Source organism: Cydia pomonella, unplaced genomic scaffold, assembly GCF_033807575.1.
Source record: "Cydia pomonella isolate Wapato2018A unplaced genomic scaffold, ilCydPomo1 PGA_scaffold_161, whole genome shotgun sequence".
NCBI lineage: Eukaryota > Metazoa > Arthropoda > Insecta > Lepidoptera > Tortricidae > Cydia > Cydia pomonella.
Window position 1 is genome coordinate 741233 of NW_026907803.1, and position 19889 is coordinate 761121.

At 35.6% G+C, this 19889-nt stretch overlaps 2 protein-coding genes across 2 annotated transcripts in view; one reads left to right on the forward strand and one right to left on the reverse strand.

Moving 5' to 3' along the window:
* Positions 1 to 2438: 2438 nt before the first annotated feature.
* Positions 2439 to 4510, forward strand: LOC133533396 (uncharacterized). The gene is made up of 4 exons (XM_061872365.1): positions 2439 to 3036; positions 3115 to 3312; positions 3524 to 3630; positions 4017 to 4510. The coding sequence occupies exons 1-4, from the start codon at positions 2838 to 2840 to the stop codon at positions 4158 to 4160; spliced, it is 648 nt and encodes a 215-aa protein (XP_061728349.1). The 5' UTR covers positions 2439 to 2837; the 3' UTR covers positions 4161 to 4510.
* A 1928-nt stretch (positions 4511 to 6438) lies between these two features.
* Positions 6439 to 19889, reverse strand: part of LOC133533397 (uncharacterized protein C18orf63-like) — a 30442-nt gene continuing 16991 nt past the window's right edge. The window contains exons 6-7 of the mRNA XM_061872366.1: positions 14647 to 14781; positions 6439 to 6629 (exon numbers count right to left, since the gene is read on the reverse strand). Coding sequence (XP_061728350.1) covers positions 6498 to 6629; positions 14647 to 14781 — 267 coding nt within the window. The 3' untranslated portion in view covers positions 6439 to 6497. The remainder of the gene's footprint in view (positions 6630 to 14646; positions 14782 to 19889) is intronic.

Sequence of the window (19889 nt, forward strand, 5' to 3'; positions counted from 1 at the left end):
CGAATCTATATTCGGTAGAAATTAAGTAATTCCGTCACATGTATTGAGAATTGGTTACAATTGTACCATTTTGAAAAATAGGTAGATTTCAGGCCGAGGGAGGTAGATAGGTAGAACGCAGGCAAAAAAGGTAGATCTACCAAAAAGTTGGTAGATGTGACAACACTGAAAGGAAAGACCATGGAATGGAAAGACACATTCAAACCAAAGTAACTACAACAGAGCTATAACCGCGAAATACGAAGTTCGTCAATTGGGTTGTTTCCAATTTTTTGAAACGCTTGTAATACGTTCTATATTAACCAAACGTTGCCCTAAAATTTAACTTTTACCCTAAAAACGGCTTTAAATATGTTAAATTAACAAAATATATTTTGACCCATGCTTTCGCGTCCAAAACGCTCTTTGAAAATTGTATGACGTCACAGTTTACGGTTTGACACATAACTATGTACATACCAAAGAGTAAAGTAAGTATATAGGTACATACACACGTAACACCAAGGCCTCCCGTTGTCTATTCTCAGTGCAGAATTTGATACTCAAGCCGTAGCCATTTAGGTGGTGGGCAAGCTGTGTATGCGTGCGTGTGGGTTTTTAACCAGCTAATAAAATATGTTTTCTGTAATAATGAGTAATTATATATCATGAAGTATTTATTATCCATTAGCATTTCTATGATGTTACTTTTTAGTGCCGATATCGAAGCTTCAATTAATTGCCCACCACCAAAATGGCTACGGCTTGAGTATTAAATTTTGTGCGAGAACAGACCTATATACTTACTTTACTCTTTGGAACAGACAACGGGGGGCCTACCGCAAAAACCGAAAATCGTATATTGCGGGGATCTTGTTCTTTTACTCTTATTAAGACGTAATTAGAATGACAGAGAACAAGTAACCGTCAAAAATATTTTTCACACACACTTTTATTGCCGACTACACTTTCTCTTTTTTATATGTCTATCAAGTACTTATGGAAACCTTTCAAATGAGCCTAAATTCAATGTGTTTACGTTATCCCATCGAAGAGTTCCTTTGCCTACCTTCTGACTGCATCATCAGATCAGCTCCATGTTAGCATACTATTGCATTGTCATCGGAAATACGGAAGTATACCAAATTTCAGCTCAAACAGACACCAGGAAGTAGTTCAAATTTAAGTTACAAGATTTGAAGCACATATGTACATATATATATATATGTAGATTTATACAAAGAAGAAAGAAGATACGCGGTGAAGCTAAATAAGTGTGTAAAAAAATGCCTGCAATGATGAACTTCGATTTTCGCGGTTATAGCCCAGTGTAAAACCGTGAGTTGTGACGTCATCAGAATCTTCAATGTCGTCTCGACTTCGGTCACGTGACGTGTGTTAAAAGATATTTTAAATTCAATATTTACAAAAATATGCTCATTAGAGGTCCACTAAAGGTTAACATGTTCGTATAATCCATAATCTGATACTATTCTGCCCTAAGATTTGTAGATGAGGAGTGTCTTTTCAAAAGGGCTTATTTCCACTTTGAACTTTTTTTGGGAAATTGGGAAAAACATAAATCCACGGTTTCCATTTCGAAATAATTGCTTTTTTCTCGATATTATATTAAATTAAGTTGCTATAAATGTTATGGCACTACATACATTGCTTAATCTACCTACTTAATTATGTTAATTAACATATCTTTTTCAGAGTTAAGTCCTTTTGATGCGAGCTTTTGGAATTAAGCCGTTTTGTTGCGGCCTTGTGAGAAATAAACCTTTTTGATGTGTACATCACAGAAATAAACTCTTGAAACGGATACCTTTTTATTGTGAAATTAACTTAACAACTACTACCAGCAAATAGCTAACTTAAGTTTAAGCAGAATACATTTACACGTGAACTTCTTCTGCATCATCTTCGCAACAATCGCATTCGACTTCGTCTCGATTTTCTTCTGCTGATAGATTACATTTGTCTAATACGGTTCTATACTAAACCAGCTCCGGTAACCTAATCCAGTCGTCTCCAAACTGTTTTTTTAGCAAATTTTTCCCATTGACAAAAGGTATCCAATGCATTAGTTTTTTTCTTTATCTGGTTTTTATATAGCCAGCTTCAAATTTTAGAGTCCTACAAAAAGTTCTGATTCAACGTAGATAAAAAATAATGTATAATACACACTTATAAAAAGGCCTATTTGTTTCTCATATTATAAGAGAGAAATAAGGCCTTTTGATCCGGACTTTGATTTTTGAATTAGTTTTTTTTTGAGGACAAGAAGACTTATTAGAACTTGAAACTCAAAGTATATATGTATTTCTCTACTTTTAGCAAAACTACATTCATAGTTAAAAAAAGTTGAAAGTGGAAATAAGCCCTTTTGAAAAGACACTCCTCAGATGGAAACAACCCTATTGCGGGCATTTTTCTCTATTACTCTAATTAGGTCTTAGTGAGAGAGTAAAAGAGAAAGATCCCCGTAATTCGCTAATTTCGGTTTTCGCGGTAGGCCCCCAGGTAATCAGACTGACAGCAGACGTGCGTATTTTTCTTATTCCATACATTTTCAAAAGGTATATTTTTTAAACTTTTATTTAGTTCTTTTTAATAATAATTAGGTATACCGTTAAAACAAGAACAACATTTATTCATTCAGATTATTAATAAATAGTGGCGATCCAACAATAAAACGCATTCTCACATACCTCGTGTATGTAACGTAAAAAGGAACGATTGATTTCTTGGGCGGGAACTAAGTGGAAGCCGCGCCAAGTATACATACCTATTTACTAAAACCGAGGGTAGTTCTGAAAATAATTGATTATTAAAATATTAGGTTTATTGCCAAAATGGAAAATAAAACAGATTTAATTAAAAATTGCATTCGCAACAACGACGAACGTAAACTAAGTGATCTATTGAGTACAGGGTTAGATCCAAATTACGAAGGAGGATGGCCGATTCGACTAGCAGCACGTCTTGGAGCGTATTCTCTAGTGAAGACGCTGCTACATTATCGTGCCAACCCTCATTTGTTAGGAGATTCAGGTAAATTCGCATTTTTTAAATGTTAAATCAAAGTAGGTAAGTTCCGAGTCCAACTGTAAATCTCTTATCTGTTTGTAGGTGCATCGACATTGCAATTAGCGGTATTTTCTGAGAAGCACTGGGATACCGATAAATGGGGATTCCTATTGTCATGTTGCGATTCTTCTCAGTTGGCTGACGGTGCCGCAGTCGCCATCGTGTTTCATAATATAGCTGCCATCAAGACAATCTTACAAACCGGACGATGCAATACTCACATCCCAACAACATTGACAGGTACGTGAGTAATTAAAGTTTAGCCGCTACTATACGGTCAGCAACTAGGTTCCGGTGAGGTGGTTGATGGACACTAAATTGTATTGCTGCCTATAAAGGGTCTACGAAACGAAATCCAATGGCATTTAAATATTTCAACAATCGCGCAGTACCTACCTATACCTATTATTACTGTGTAATTTCACTTATCGTATCACATTACCTACTTCAGGAAAAACCGTCGAGCAGCTAGCAAAGGGATACAAGCTAGACAGTCTATTGACAACAACGCTTACTACTCCGCAGTCATCGCCAAGAGTTACCAGACAAAACAGGCTGGTAAGAAATAAATAAGAAACAAGCAAATTAAAAAAATATTAGAAAACCGATTGTTAAACAACTTCAAATCGCTATAAATTCTAAATCAAATTCTACATGAAAAACTATCAAAGAAACTTAGATGATTTGTTTTAAACATTCCAAAAACTTTTTTTCGGAATCTACACGCGTGTTTCTCTAAATTGTTTTCAATTTAAGGCAAATGAAAATCATCAAATGTTGTCAATTATAGTCTGCCAAACAACTTTGTCAGTAGGAAAAAGCGCAAAATTCTTATTGTCTATGGGGCCTACACCCCCCCTTCCCTTCGCGTCTACATTTTTTTTTAAATGCCGCGTTTTTATAGCGACAGAAATGGCTTGACAGACTTATCTCTGCTGTTACAGAGCGTTCGAAGCGGCGCGTCTCCTGCACATCATCGGAACTTATCGCCATCCGTAGCCAGATTCTTTGACCAAACCGCCGGCCAGCCTTCCCTCACAACACAACGAAGCCCTATTCAGCTGTCATCACCTAATGAAAGGGCCTAAACTTGGATTGATAACAGTGATAAAAATATCGTATAAAAAACATGAACGCCGGCGACGAAACCCGGCGCTAAATGATAGATAAATGAGCTTTGAATTAATAAGTAGACTTTACGATAGAGGTTGGTAAAATAGGTAATAATTTGATGTAATTATTTCATCTTAGTTGAATTTATATTTGTTCTAGTAAGGAAATGACAATACCTACTTATTTATATGACATGAAGCCCGAATTTGACTCCAATTTTATAACTTTTTTTAAATTACTCTGACAAACATGTAACTTTAAATAAATGACCATAAAGGAAACAAGTGAAAACCATTTATTTTAATATACAGTTATTAGACGTATACTTAAAGCATTTTTTAAAATAATTTAGTATAGCTAAATCAATCTCTTTGTCCGACCGGCAGACAGCAATTTCAACAAGCAGTTAATTAGAAAGTATTTAAACATTTTAAATTACCGAAGATTTTGTGTTGGAGTGCACAGACTGATAGGGTGGTCCTGAGTTTGAAATGCAAGAGTTCTTCCGTCCGCCACCTACAAATTTAATATGTGGGTATAAACTGTAAAACTATGAGCGTTTCTATATACCTACCTATAAACGTCAACCACAAGGTGGATGAAAATAGTTAGCAAGTAGATGGTACCAAATACAGCCACATAGTGTCTCTCTATATCTGAGGGGCTACCGCGAACCACGTTCGATGGGTTGCCTCCCTGTCACACTTACGTACGAATTTACAAGTGCGACAGAGAGGCAACACGTCGAACGTGGTTCGCGGTAGGCCCTCTGCTCTAATTTTTTTATGCCCTACACACGTATGTGCAATACATAGTTTGGGGTTGATAGTATTCGCAACGAAGCGGGAGTCACTTTGACGTTTTGGGGTTATATATGCCGGTTGGTTAAATATGCCCAGCCCAATAAAAACCGGATAACAACCGGTTTGAAAGCTCTATGAACTGTCATAATATTTCGAATATAAAATTGCCATAGTTGAATCTGGACATCGAGCTTTGAATGGTTAATTTATACAGTTTATTGATTATTTTAATTAAAAAATATGCAATTTGAATTACATTAATTATAATTTGGAGGCACGGTAGTGCCACCGCCAATACGCGCTACCTCCCTTTTCTCGAAGCGCTTCGTTGTTGCAATGAACCCTCTTAACTTGAAATTTGGTATATAGGTAGTTTTTGTTATGGGGAAGGATCAAGGATATAAAATAGTTTAAACACCAAAATGACCCCTTTAGGGTGAAAAGGGGGGGAATCAGTAAAAAAAGCAGATTGTATAAAAGATGCCCCCAGATACGGATTTCAGGATTTTTAATAGTAAACCACCCCCAACCCTTTAAATTAGGGGATGGAAGATTGTCATAAGCAACTTACAAAAATAAGTGAAATCCCATCACAAACATTTTCATGTAAAATGTTACCAAGACGAAACCATGAAGCTCGCACAGTCAGAAAGTTATATAGCGAAGCCAAGCCAGAGCCGGCCAAGCCGTATATTTTGACTAAGGTGTACAGTTTATGAAGTTGGGCTTGTAGAGTTAATAGAAGCTTGGCTCTACAAAAGATCTGATAACTTGTTGAGCCTTATGGTTTCGTCTTGGCAAACTTTTTATATGAAAGTGTTTTTGATGGGCTATTATTTTATTACATGAAATTAAATTATATATCTTCTATCTATCTATATAAATAATAAATCGGCCAAGAGCATATCGGGCCATGCTCAGAGTAGGTTTCCGTAGTTACTCTTCCGTCACAATAAGCTAAACTGGAGCTTAAAGTATAGTAGATAGCGAAACTATAAGGGTTCCTAGTTGACTACGGAACACTAAAAATGAAATGCGTTTGTTAGTCGCGCATAAACTCGAGAACCGCTGGACCGATTTAGCTAATTTTTGTATTCGATCACAGAAGGTTTAGGTAATGATGATTTTGAGAAATTTAACCCCTAAGGGGGTTAAAAAGGGGATGAAAGTTTGTATGGGGTTCAAGTTTTATTTTAAGCTAGGAACTTGATATTTTGTAAAAAGGTACCTAGTTATTTCGGACACGCCATCACCAAATTAAAATGGAGCTGGGCGGGACATGTTGCCAGGCAGAGTGATGGCAGGTAGGCCAAAATGCTAACGGAATGGTGGCCGCTTTCAGACAGAGTTTTTTTATACTACGTTGGTGGCAAACAAGCATACCCTGATGGTAAGCAGTCGTTTCGTAACAACTCCCAAAAATATGTAATAAACACTTGATATATACTAAGTACCTAATAGTATATATCAGGCAAAGAGAATCAGGTATCTATTTCATATTTTATTATATTATTTAGAATAAAAAAGGCGTCTTACCTTCATCGGTTCCATGGTTTCCTTAATTTGTATTGTCATTGGAACACCGAGAAAATGAGGTATTTTACTTTTCAGGCAGCTCACGAATCTTGAGAGCACTATTTCCTGTAAATTCCTTTAAATAAGACACCTATGCATACAGGGTGTTTATTTAGTCACCTGCAATGTTATTTATTTGTCTTCTAGGCAACCCTGATTTGTAATTATTTAAAAAAATTAGGAATAATTGATATGGAGAATAATCGGACAGACAGACGGACATGACGAATCTATAAGGGTTCCGTTTTTTGCCATTTGGCTACGGAACCCTAAAAATGTATTTATTTTTAAGAAGCATCTGTCATTGTCACACCCGATATGGGTGTCATGTATTGAGACAATTTTATTGTTACCTGAGACCTGATATTAGCAATTAAAATTAAATTAAATTAAATAAATAAATATTTACGGGGTGAGTATATAGGACATAATGAGCAACTTTTACTATGGAGCCAACCCCGAAATCGCAAAAATTTGTCTGTTTCATATATTTTGGCTGTCTGACCTTGACATTTGCCAAAATGCCTAGACACAAACACTTCCTCCGTAATGTTTGCCGACGATATATCGCTATTGTTTAGTTGCAAGAATAGTTCAGAATGCAATTCATACCTTAATGATAATTTTACTTCCGTAAAAGAATGGCTGAGTGACCATAACTTAGAAATTAATTTGATGAAAACTAAAATTATACAGTTCAAGCCCATACAAAAAAAACCCTTGGAAATAAATTTAGATATTGATTCATGTAAAATAGAAGAAGTGACACATTTTAACTTACTAGGTGTAACAATAGACTCGGCCTTAAATTGGAAAGAACATATTGAATATATTAAAACAAAAATATCAATTTTTTTTATATGGGCTTAATATACTAAAATCAAATACAGATTTCAAGTGTGCACTATCGGCATATCACGCATATGCTTACGCATGGCTCCGCTACGCCGTGGTGCTGTGGGGAGACAGTACCGATTCCAAAAAACTGTTTGTGATGCAAAAAAAATTTTAAAAATGTATTCGTGTCCAGGCAAATGTGCATATCCCCAACAGTTGTCGCCCTTTCTTTATTGAATTTAAATTATTAACCTTGCCTTGCATCTATATTTTACAAGCCGCTCTCTTTGTTCTGGAAAATCCATAGGGTAACGGCGGCTATTAACGCGGGTATCAAAATCGACGTCTAACACCGCGGTGTTTACAAATACTCATTTTGCAAGCAAACAGATCTATTCCCTAAGAAATAAAGCATACACAAAACAAGCTCATTCATTGGTATATCGTGCCCATTAGTGTGCATTTGTGTGAGTGTAACAAAAAACTCGCGATTCGTCAGTTTGTGCGACGGCGGCGCAAGAACCGGTTGTTCCATACAGACACGTGACACCACAGGTAAGTGCACTCCAATCTTCCTTAGTGTTTTACGTAATAGTTATGGCAAATAAACTAGTGCAATGCCTTTTAAGAGGTTGTGTATTGTTTTCTACACGATTTTGAATTACTTTTAACTTAGTTTTTGACCGGGAAATACGTTTAAAATTGAAAATAAAATACAGCGGTGATAGGCGCCAATTATTTCTGTGGTAAGTAATTCCGTGGTATTGCACGGTAATAGAAAAAGTGGTAGTTTTGTTATTTACTCTTTAGTTTTGGTACAAATTATCAATTTTATAATTTCTTTTATTTATTCCAATCTTGATCTATTCACGCTATTAAAGAGCTATTTCCGTGGTATGGAAAGTATTCAACTAACCCTTAATTTTTGACAAAAACTTCAGCACCGATTTCCTTGTTTCTATGGGAACCCTTAATCTGTCAACTTTTTTTTATTTTGAGTTAAAACCTATTTACTTGCAAGTTATGTGATTTTGTCTTTACAAGAAGCTTGTAATATACGTGTTTGATTTGATTTGAAAAACCATATGTGTTTTATTATTTTTATGGGTCGGAATTAGGTTTAATTAAACTCCAAATTAAGCCTATTACCGATGGTATGATCAGATTACCCTCGGTAATAGAATGTATAGAAATCTATTACCGACCCAGAGAAATATCGAATGGGTCGGTAATAGGCTCTTAAAGAGTTATCTATTACCGTGTGACTATTTGGTATTGTATTGAAATATCGCATTTAGGGTACCGCAAGTACAGATTTCGTTGATAAAATTTAGACTTCAGTTATCATTATCAGATTTAAATTCTTCTGTTTTCTGATTCAGTTATTACTCTGACAAGGAAGGGTACCCAACTGCCGGACAATTCCGATTAGTTTTTTTTATATATAATTTTATTTATACAGTAGTCCAAAATCTCAGACATGATTTTTTTAGCTATAAGAATCAGCAATAAGAAAAGTACTGTGATTTGTTAATTATAAACGGGTAAATTATAACACATAATATGTGAGAGACTTTATTTAACTTAATTACCTTATCAAAAATATTAGAATTAAAAAATTTCATGTTTTTATATATAGTCGAAATTTTATGAGGTGGACGTTTACCATTTCACTGTGGTAAACTTTCACTCAGGTAGTAAACGTCCAGCTTATAAAATTTCGACTATAATTTACGCTGTGCCTTATGAGAAAATGTTACTTACTTGTTTTTTTTTTTGTGCAGCTAATTATGTCAGTAAGACACATTCTTATCAATCTTTATAGCATTTAAAAATTACTTTATTTAATAACAGGCAGGCCTATTTGTCATATACGTCCTTAGTAAAACTTTACTAACAATAATTTTTGTTGTTTTACATGTAAAACATTCAACTTATAACTTGTTATACAGGTACTCGTGGGTACTTGGTAAGTTAACTATTTAATAGTATTTGATTGTGCCAAAGTGTAATTATAATCTCTTCGAATATATCTCTTATTTTTAAACATACTCCTATAGTTTTATTTTTTATTTTTGTGTCATTATTAAACTTAATGACACAAAAATAATATACAGAACCCACGTCGTTATTATTGTTTTAACCCTCGGTATTAGGTTTCGAATTTTGAGTTTGGTTTCTATTAACGAGTGCAGAAAAATCATGCCAATTGTACCCTCGGTAATGAAAGCTCAATTCGCGATAATAGAATCACAGCCTGTCCCTTGCCACGGTAATAGAAGATTTGGTCATTTTGGCTTCAAAAAATATTTTAATACATATAATAAACCAAAACGAATCCAAAAACGTGTGAAACGGAAAGTTCATTAAATGCTCTGATGAAAAAAAAATATTCCTGGCTGTTAGACAGCATTGATACCCTTAATTTTAGGATCTCTTTTGAAAAGTTCCTTAACTACCACGGTAATAGGTGCCTTTACCCTACTTATTCGAACTAAAGCAAGATAAGGAAAATACTAGAACGAAGTATAGAAATAAATTAATGTTACCAAAAACCAACTTGGAAATAAACAGAAATAGTCCTCATTATAAATGTATAGTTATAACAAATAAAATTCCTGATTATATAAAGCTAGAACCCCAGTTGACAGTATTTAAAAATAAATAAATTAAATTCCTTATTGACAAATGTTACTACTCTGTTAAAGATTTTTTAAATGATAATAATTTAAAGCCTATAAAAAAAGATATTATATGACATGTAATAATTGACCTATAGTATAAGTTTCTCATTCTTGTAATTATTTTGTTAGTTAATTATGTAGGTACTGTAATAGGGTTGTTTCCAATTTTTTGAAACGCTCGTATTACTCATAGTTGCCCTAAAATTGAACTTTTATACTAAAAACGGCTTTAAATATGTTAAATTAACAAAATATATTATGACAGATGCTTTCGCGCCCGAAACGCTCTTTGAAAATTGTGTGACGTCACAGTTTACGGTTTGACACATAACTACATACACACGTAGAAGATACGAACTGTCAACTGACATTTGTTGTTTATAGCCTAACTGTCAACAGTGTCAATCCGAGAGTTGTGACGTCATCAGAATCTTCAATGACGTTTCGAGTTTGGTCACGTGACGTGTGCCAAAAGATATTTTAAATTCAATATTTACAAAAATATGGTCATTACAGGTCCCCTAAAAGTAGTTTAACATGTTCTTATAATCCAAAAGAATTTATTGGGATACAATTCTGCCCTAAGATTTGTAGATGGAAACAACCCTATTAGGTTTAAGTAATATTGTATGCCCCTACGGGGTGTCATGGTCTGACTTGTTTGTATATGTATATAACTTCTTAATTGAAATGTATATGACTTCACAATGAATAAATTATATGATTTTTCTATGGGAGAGTAAAAATTTTTTCGCGATTTCGGGGTTGGTCCGATAGTGAAAGTTGCTCAATATGACCTATGTATTCACCCAGTAAATTATTGCAGGTGACTAAATAAACATCCTGTAGTTGAGTCAAACACTCAACCAGGGATCGGAAACCGGTATTTTTTGTATGGGAACGAAAACGGTATTTTTTCGTTCTTTGTTAATTACTTCATTTCTAATTAGGCAATCTAATAATACGAAGTCGTTATCTGAAAACACAACTGAGTCCTACATCTAGAGTATGAAATAAACCGAAATATATATTTCGGTTTATTTCATCACCATATGGTTATTTCGATGTTTTTGCAAAAAACCGGTTCCGATCCCTGCACTCAACACTCGCTGCACGTGAGTGCCTAGTGTGCTCTCTGTCACACTTGCCTACGGCGGCGGGCGGCGCGCAACGACCTAGTGTCATTTTTAGGGTTCCGTAGCCAAATGGCAAAAAACGGAACCCTTATAGATTCGTCATGTCCGTCTGTCTGTCCGATTCTGTCACAGCCACTTTTTTCCGAAACTATAAGAGCTGTACTGTTCAAACTTAGTAAGTGGATGTATTCTATGAACCGCATTAAGATTTTCACACAAAAATAGAAAAAAAATAATAAATTTTGGGGGTTCCCCATACTTAGAACTAAAACTCAAAAAATCTTTTTTCATCAAACCCATACGTGTGGGGTATCTATGGATAGGTCTTCAAAAATAATATTGAGGTTTCTAATATAATTTTTTTCTAAAATGAATAGTTTGCGCGAGAGACACTTCCAAAGTGGTAAAATGTGTGTCCCCCCCCCCCCGTAACTTCTAAAATAACAGAATGAAAAATCTAAAAAAAATATATGATATACATTGCCATGTAAACTTCCACCGAAAATTGGTTTGAACGAGATCTAGTAAGTAGTTTTTTTTTAATACGTCATGAAATTAAAAAAAAAAATTTTTTTTCAACATACCCATACATGTGGGGTATCTATGGATAGGTCTTCAAAAATGATATTAAGGTTTCTAATATCATTTTTTTCTAAACTGAATACTTTGCGCGAGAGAACCTCCCAAAGTAAAAAAAAGTGTGTCCCCCCCCCCGTAACTTCTAAAATAACAGAATGAAAAATCTAAAAAAAATATATGATATACATTGCCTTGTAAACTTCCACCGAAAATTGGTTTGAACGAGATCTAGTAAGTAGTTTTTTTTTAATACGTCATGAAATTAAAAAAAAATTTTTTTTTCAACATACCCATACATGTGGGGTATCTATGGATAGATCTTCAAAAATGATATTAAGGTTTCTAATATCATTTTTTTCTAAACTGAATAGTTTGCGCGAGAGAACCTCCCAAAGTAAAAAAAGTGTGTCCCCCCCCCCTGTAACTTCTAAAATAACAGAATGAAAAATCAAAAAAAAATATATGATATACATTACGATGCAAACTTCTAACGAAAATTGTTTTGAACGAGATCTAGTGAGTAGTTTTTTTTAATACGTCATAAAATTAAAAAAAAAATTTTTTTCGTCAAACCCATACGTGTGGGGTATCTATGGATAGGTCTTCAAAAATGATATTTAGGTTCCTAATATATTTTTTTTCTAAAGTGAATAGTTTGCGCGAGAGACACTACCAAAGTGGTAAAATGTGTGTCCAAAGTAGTGATGGGTAGGACATCAATTTAAAATGAGTTTGTATGAGTACCTCATTCTCTAAAATGAGGTGTTACAATGTCTTACTTCAAATGAGGAGAGGTACTTGCTAGACTTTTGCAGCATCGACTATTCCATCAACTCCAACGGCAGCAAACCATATTTAATGTAAATACATATTTAGGCATTGCTAAACTTCCTTTTAAATATTTACTTGGAGTGCAATTCTGGAGGTTTAAAACAGAACTTTAACAACAGAAGACATACATTTAAGAATCAAACTAAGGAGTTAAAGTACATACATCCTATTGCAACTTAATATGATGCTTTTATGAAACTTGTTCTAATTTAGCAGTTTATTATTTTTTTATTGTTAGATTGTTCAGTATCAATCCTTGCTACTTGATATCATTTTAAGTTTAACATTCATATATTGAAATAAATACTAACCATAAACTACCAGACAAACAATTAACAAACTAAGGAGAACAAATCCAATATTTTTTGTACCATTATTATATAGAAATTACTAACTTACCACCTCATAATTTATCAGTAATAATAGCATTGTAATATGATAACAAACGAAAGCCTCAATAACGTTCGCGCGGTAATGCCACCGGCGTGTAATATACACTTGATTTTTGTATGCAAAAGACACAAAGAAAGACCCACAGGTATATTTTATCGCGAAAACAATGTTAATATATTGTTATTTTGGTAGAATTATAAGAATGGTCACTGATCACTATTTATAAAACACAACTAGCTAACTTTTTCGAGTTTCTCGTACTATAAATATGTCAAAATCATAAATGATCGAAATACTATACGAAGCACGTTAACAAAAGTATTACAAATTCAAATCGTTAAAATGTACATGTTTATTTCACCTATACAAATTATATTTACTTTTTTATTAATAAACTAATGTAAAATATCATATTTTGTGTACGCCACTATATTATATTTCAATAATTTAAATAATATTTTGGTCTCTTAAACGATAACTGTTTCTAAGCTAGCTTCGTAAATGCCCAGTGAGACTTGGTTGGCATTTCAACCGCTTATCAAGTAACCATTTCACTGTCCAGTCTAATTGATTCAGATTATACATGACACCAGCAATATGAGTCTTGAGGTCAGGTTATACTGGTATGCGCGTTAGTACAATAATAGCTAACAAATATGGAGGCCTACCGCGAACCACGAAGTTTTGCTTTGCTGTCGCACTTACGTATGAAATTACAAGTGCGACAGAGAGAAAAAACTTTCTTCGGTAGGTTCTTTGATGACTTAGATTTTTCGCTTTTGACAAGTAACTTAGCAATGCTAGGATCAAAATGGCGTAATATGTATGTAAGCTTGCGGACGCTTACGCTTGTTTTCTTTCGTGTTTCATTTCTAACGTATTTTCGATGAGGTGTTTTTGAAGCACGGCGCGTGTCTGTCTCACTCCCTCTTTCGGTAAATCTAATTCATTGTTTCATTTTGAAAGGATTTTTGAGGGGATGTCACAGTGAGGCGAGTGAATAAACACAACGCATTTCGCGGTGGACCTTTTGTCCTTGCAATAAGGTTTGTAGTTGGGTAGTTGATAGTGTGAGCGATGAATGCGATGACGTCAATGACTCATTTCTTCATTTGAATGTCGGCGAGCACCGAGCGCCTCGCGACTCTCTTGCGAGTTGTGAGGAACGCGAGTGAGTTTGAAAGGCTGAGAGTTTTTTTTCAAATTTGAAGTGTTTGAATGGTTTGAGTGGTAAGAGCTGTGTGTGATGCGCGCGAGTAAATGAGTAAAATTAATTGAGGAGTGATGTATGACATTTATGCGGTGTGAAGTTCTGCGACAATTTAACTAAATGAGTGGTACAAATGAGGTGCCTCACGAGTGAGCAACTCAACACTAGTCCAAAGTGGTAAAATGTTGAACGAGATCTAGTAGTTTAAGTAGTTTTTTTTAATACGTCATAAAGGAACCCTTCATGGGCGAGTCCGACTCGCACTTGGCCGCTTTTATTTGTTTCGCGTGCAGCGAGTGTTTACCACAACTATAATGGGCATATCGTAACGATATTGTATCAATAGAAGTTGACACAAAACAGTCAACTGCCCTATTAGATCTAAATAGACTAACATATTAACATATACTTGCCTCTTTGGGTCTAGGCATTGGCGTTATAATGGGTAAATGCCTTGTCACGCAAATATCTGGATAAGTCAGTGGCTCTCCTCGCCAGAACCTGATCATGTAATAAGAAGTTTCATCGTCCGGTAATCGGTAGCCGTGCTGCGGAAATACAAGTCAATTGCGGAAATACAACTCTCAAGTAAGAAATTTAAGTAGGTACCTAGGTATATAGGCACCCCCATTTTTTTCAGCATTATTGTCAAAGGATGGTGTCATGTCCCCCCTGTTGCCACCTCAACACGTGGAAACTCAGTCGAGCAGACTCACAATTTTTGTCGGTCAGCTACCTATCTTTAATGGCTCGAATTTTTTTTTCTTTAATCTTTGAAACGGATAATATCAAAACGTGCTTGACCATTTGCTACTATTATACTGTACCAGTTGTTCATATATTACAGGGGCTATTAGTCCAAGATCCCAGAGCCACCAGACCTTACTTATTTTCTCATGAATAAAATGTATGGGATAATATAGTGTGTGTGTGTGTGTGTGTGTGTGTGTATGTACTTTTAATGTCTGCATACTTGCTATATTGGCCCGACGGAAATTTGTCCAGTACAAGGTGCTAAAGGTTGGTAAAAATAGTAAGTACTAAATATTGTTAAAAATTGTCAATCAACCTTGCCAGACCATTTCCGCCGGCGGTATCTTTTACCAGACGCTTTAAAGCTGTTAAAAAGATATTGTAACTTTACTTATATTCTCACTCTTGATTTTTATATATGATACTCGGGGAACTATTACAAACCATTTTGTAAGTAGCCAGACCAATTGGAGCGGCCCAACCATCCCCCAGACTCACATAAAGTTTCAGACAGACACACATATAAACTTTTGTTAAACAATTGTTAATAATGAAATAATACTCAAAGCCCTGAGCGAGTCATATTTATTTCAAAACTGCTACTCCTACTATTTATTAATAGCAAAAGCCTAAAGCGCAATTATTTCTCAACTACTTACGCCAAGATGTCATTAATGTTAATTTAGAATAAGGAAAACCATTGTGCAGGTATAATATTTATTTACACATTATCAAAATCATATGCACGTTTATTAAACTATAAATTACGTAATCACGATTATAGAAACCATAATGCACAATAATAGTTAAATCTAGAAAACCTAGCTTCCTAAATGATAAGTACTAAATACTAGAATACCTAGGTATTCTAGTATTACTTGCAATATTAAATAACGATTTAAATTACAACTGAATTGTTAAGCAAAGACGACTTTAACTGAATTTAAATAATTAATCTTAACTTTCATAACCTTATTCAAAATAGAACACTATTAACAGCATAGTACAATTTGCAACGTCTATAGAGCTAATCACTATCACTATAGTTTAACGGTTAAATACAAAACGTTAGAATTTAAATTAAAGCTTGATATTAACCACAAACGCGACCGCTATTTAAATACAATGAAGAAAGCAACCAAAAGCCGTTAGATACTAATTGTAAAATCAACAAACAGCTAAATCTACCAAAAACACAGGTAATAGCAGGCAATTACTAAATCTAGTACTTATCTTTTAGCACTATCCCAACAACCAATTTACAGTTGTTTTCGCTACCAAAGTTCCAAGCGTAATGGCCGCGTCGGTCTAAATTTTCAAACGGCTGGATAACGAACTCCCCTCCAATAATCTGGTTACAGTTGCCTCGGCTAATCACGTTGCGAGGTTCCAGTGGCGTGATTGGTACGAACGTCGCTGATTGGTCCGTTTGGTAGAAATGCTGGCGCCATAGTTGCGACGAGCGAGTGCCCTCTTGCGGCCATGATAGAAACGGAGTGGTGTGACGTGTTGATGGCAGTGACGTTGCTCCATCGACGCAACCGTTGCGCCATCTATTTGCTGCTCGAGAGACTTCTATGGCCGTTATTGACACTCGTCCATCCTGACGACTTTGCGACTCTGCAAAGGAAAGAAAAAGAAAACAAGGATTATCTGATTTTCATCACTAATAGAGATAGTATAAATTACCCAAGTAAAAACCATAATATGTCAATTTTGATTTGAATCTCATCCACTTTAATTTTCCATCAATTAATCCATTATAACCAATATCTATTTCCATTCTTAAACCATAGTCACTCCATTAATAGCCAACATTCATATCCAATAATAAACTATTCCATCCAACAAATATCTCAAATTTGTCTTTTAAACCAATAAATAACCATATAACTTCTTTCATATATTTTTGCTTGTTTCATAATTTATCCAAGTCCTTTATCCCAAATAAATAGAAATATCCAAGGCTAATTTATCCTTCCAGTAAATCAATTAACTCCTCTGTACTATCTACCTGACTATCATCAGAACTACTTTCTGGCACATCAGTCTCCCTCTGAAATCTCTTTATTGAATCCGAAGATACTAAAGCTTCAAACCGCTTATAGCCCTTCACTCCTTTAAGCGACGTAATTACGTACCTATCGTTACCTGCCACTTTTGTAATCTTATATGGTCCACTGAATTTTTCTTTCAGTTTCCGCCTCACGTTAATGTTTCTATCAGCCACGCCTTTCCACAGTACTAAATCATTTACCTTGTACTTCGTTGGTCGTTTCCGCTTTGCATTAAAATGTTTTTGCATGACCTCTGCCGTTCTTTTAAGATTACCGGATGCAGTGCACCGAGTTTGCTCCGCAGTTTGTTTGTCGTCGAAGGAATTTCCTGCTATTGCTTGATATCTGCTACGGCTTGCGCTAAACATTAGTTTGAAAGGAGTAAATCCAGTAGATGAACTATGTAAATTGTTCATATCCCAAGTCACCTCAGACAGCTTCATATCCCAGTCTCTCTCGTTGTCCACGCTGGTATTTAATGAGTCTAATAATGTACGGTTATACCTTTCAACCTGACCGTTAACACGAGGGCACGCTACTGCGTTAATGATATGTTTGATAAAGTTTTCTAAACAGAATTGTTTGAAACTTTTGCTCTTAAAACAGGAACCACTGTCGGATATTATTCGTTTCGGATATCCAAACGAACAAAATATATTAGATAGAGAACTTATTACCTCTCGAGCCCTCGTGGTTTTCACAGGAACTGCCCAAGTGAATTTTGTGAAGGAATCGACAACCATTAGCAAATAACAGTTACCTGCACGGCTCTTGCAGAACGGTCCCAGATGATCAATGTGCACTGTATGAAGTGGCTCTGCTATCTTCTCAATCGGGTGAAGTTCACCCTCAGCTCGCCCATACTGACTCCTCTTGTACAGACAATCTAGACAGGCGTTTACATACTTACGTATAAATCTAGTCATACTAGGGAACCAAAAGGTGTCCTTGATAATCTGTTCACAGCGTTTTAACCCGTGACAGTAACCCAGTTTTAACCCAATACAGTCGTGAAATTTTCGTAACACATTCCACCTCCCGTACTTAGGTACAACCAATCTTTCCTTACCACCTGCAATAACTCTATACAACCGCTCTTCTTTTAACTTATAATTGTTTACAGTACATATGGGGCTACTTTATAGCACTAGTGCGAGAAGTAGCATATTATGTTACTGTGTCGGACATTTAAAGGGCCATATGTACTGTAAAACGTTGTACGATACATGTGCGAATAGGTAATTCGCAACTCGTGTCGATTTAAAACACTCCCTTCGGTCGTGTTTTAATTTATCGCCACTCGTTTCGAATTTCCTATTTTTCGCACTTGTATCGTAATGTACTATTTTAATATCGGGTTCGGCCTCACCTGATTCCAGTTTGGTTTTGATGATACGAATCTTTTCATCCTGATTTTGAAGACAGACAATCCAATCGAAGACATCAATAGTGTTGATATCAATTACTTGCGGAGGCTCGACCGGACTTCTGCTGAGGGCGTCTACGTGACTATGGGACTTACCAGGTTTATGTTCTACTTCCATGTCGTATTCCTGAATAAGTAGCCACCATCGTGCTATTCTTGGAGTTAAATCCTTTTTCTGGAAAGTGTAACGCACTGCAGAGCAATCTGTGACCACTTTAAAATGGTTACCTACCAGGTAAATTCGGAACCGTCTTAAAGACTCCACGACTGCCAAGGTTTCGAGCTCGTAAGAATGATACATCGATTCTTCTTTGCTCGTTTTTCGACTAAAGTAGGATATGGGTTTTAAATTACCGTCTTGCTTTTGAAGTAGAATACCAGCTAATCCTCTGCTACTGGCATCTGTATGAACCTCGATATCGCCTTCTCGGCGAAAGAGAGAGAGAAGAGGACGAGTTGTTAATACCTTTTTCAACTCCTGGAAAGCTTTTTGTTGTTGTGGGCCCCACTCCCAGCCAACATTTTTCTGCAGCAACCTGTATAGATCATAAGCAATACCTGCATAGTTTTGGACAAACTTTCTGAAGTAACTGGTGAGCCCCAGGAACATACGCAGCTCATGAATGTTAGTCGGCTCCTTATACGCCAACACTGCGTCGATTTTTTTACTACCTGGTCTGATACCTTCCTCACAGATTTCATAGCCCAAGTAATCAATTTTTGTTTGCAAAAAGAAGCATTTCTCCAGATTCAAAGTCAACCCTGTATCTCTAATTATTTGCAATACTACCTTCAAAAGATCAAGACCTTCCTCTATGGAGTTTGTAGGGAGCAGCACATCATCAATATAAGGCAAAACCTTGTCATGGCGCAGAGTTGAGAATATACGATCCATTAACCGCTGGAAAACTGCAGGTGAATTCGCGAGGCCGAATGGCATCCGAAGGAATTCGTAATGCCCTTCAGGTGTTACAAAACCAGTTTTATGAATATCGTGTTTAGCTACCGGAATCTGATAAAACCCTTGAGACAAATCGAGGCTTGTAAAATATTTTTTTCCACCTAACTTTTCGATATGCTCCTCTATAACCGGCAAAGGATATTTGTCCTTCACTGTTATGCTGTTAAGTTTCCTAAAGTCTACACAAAGACGAAAATCTCCATTTTTCTTACGTACCAGGATAATTGGGCTCGCGTAATTGGAGGTGGATTCCCTAATGATTCCATTAGACAACATATCCTCAATCTTCTCCCTCATCACGGTCTTCTCAGAGTAAGATAACCTATAAGGCCTGTAACATACCGGCTTATCGGAATTTAGCTCAATGTTAAGTTCGATTTTGTTCGTAATTCCCAATTCACGCGTGTCCTCTGAAAAACAATCCGAAAATTCTTGCAAAATCTGACTCAATTTATTTAA

Coding starts and splice junctions, on each gene's coding strand:
- LOC133533396 (XM_061872365.1), top strand. CDS start 2,838: ATGGAAAATAAAACAGATTTAATTAAAAATTGCATTCGCAACAACGAC. Junction 3,037..3,114: donor TCATTTGTTAGGAGATTCAG/GTAAATTCGCAT, acceptor ATCTGTTTGTAG/GTGCATCGACATTGCAATTA. Junction 3,631..4,016: donor TTACCAGACAAAACAGGCTG/GTAAGAAATAAA, acceptor CTGCTGTTACAG/AGCGTTCGAAGCGGCGCGTC.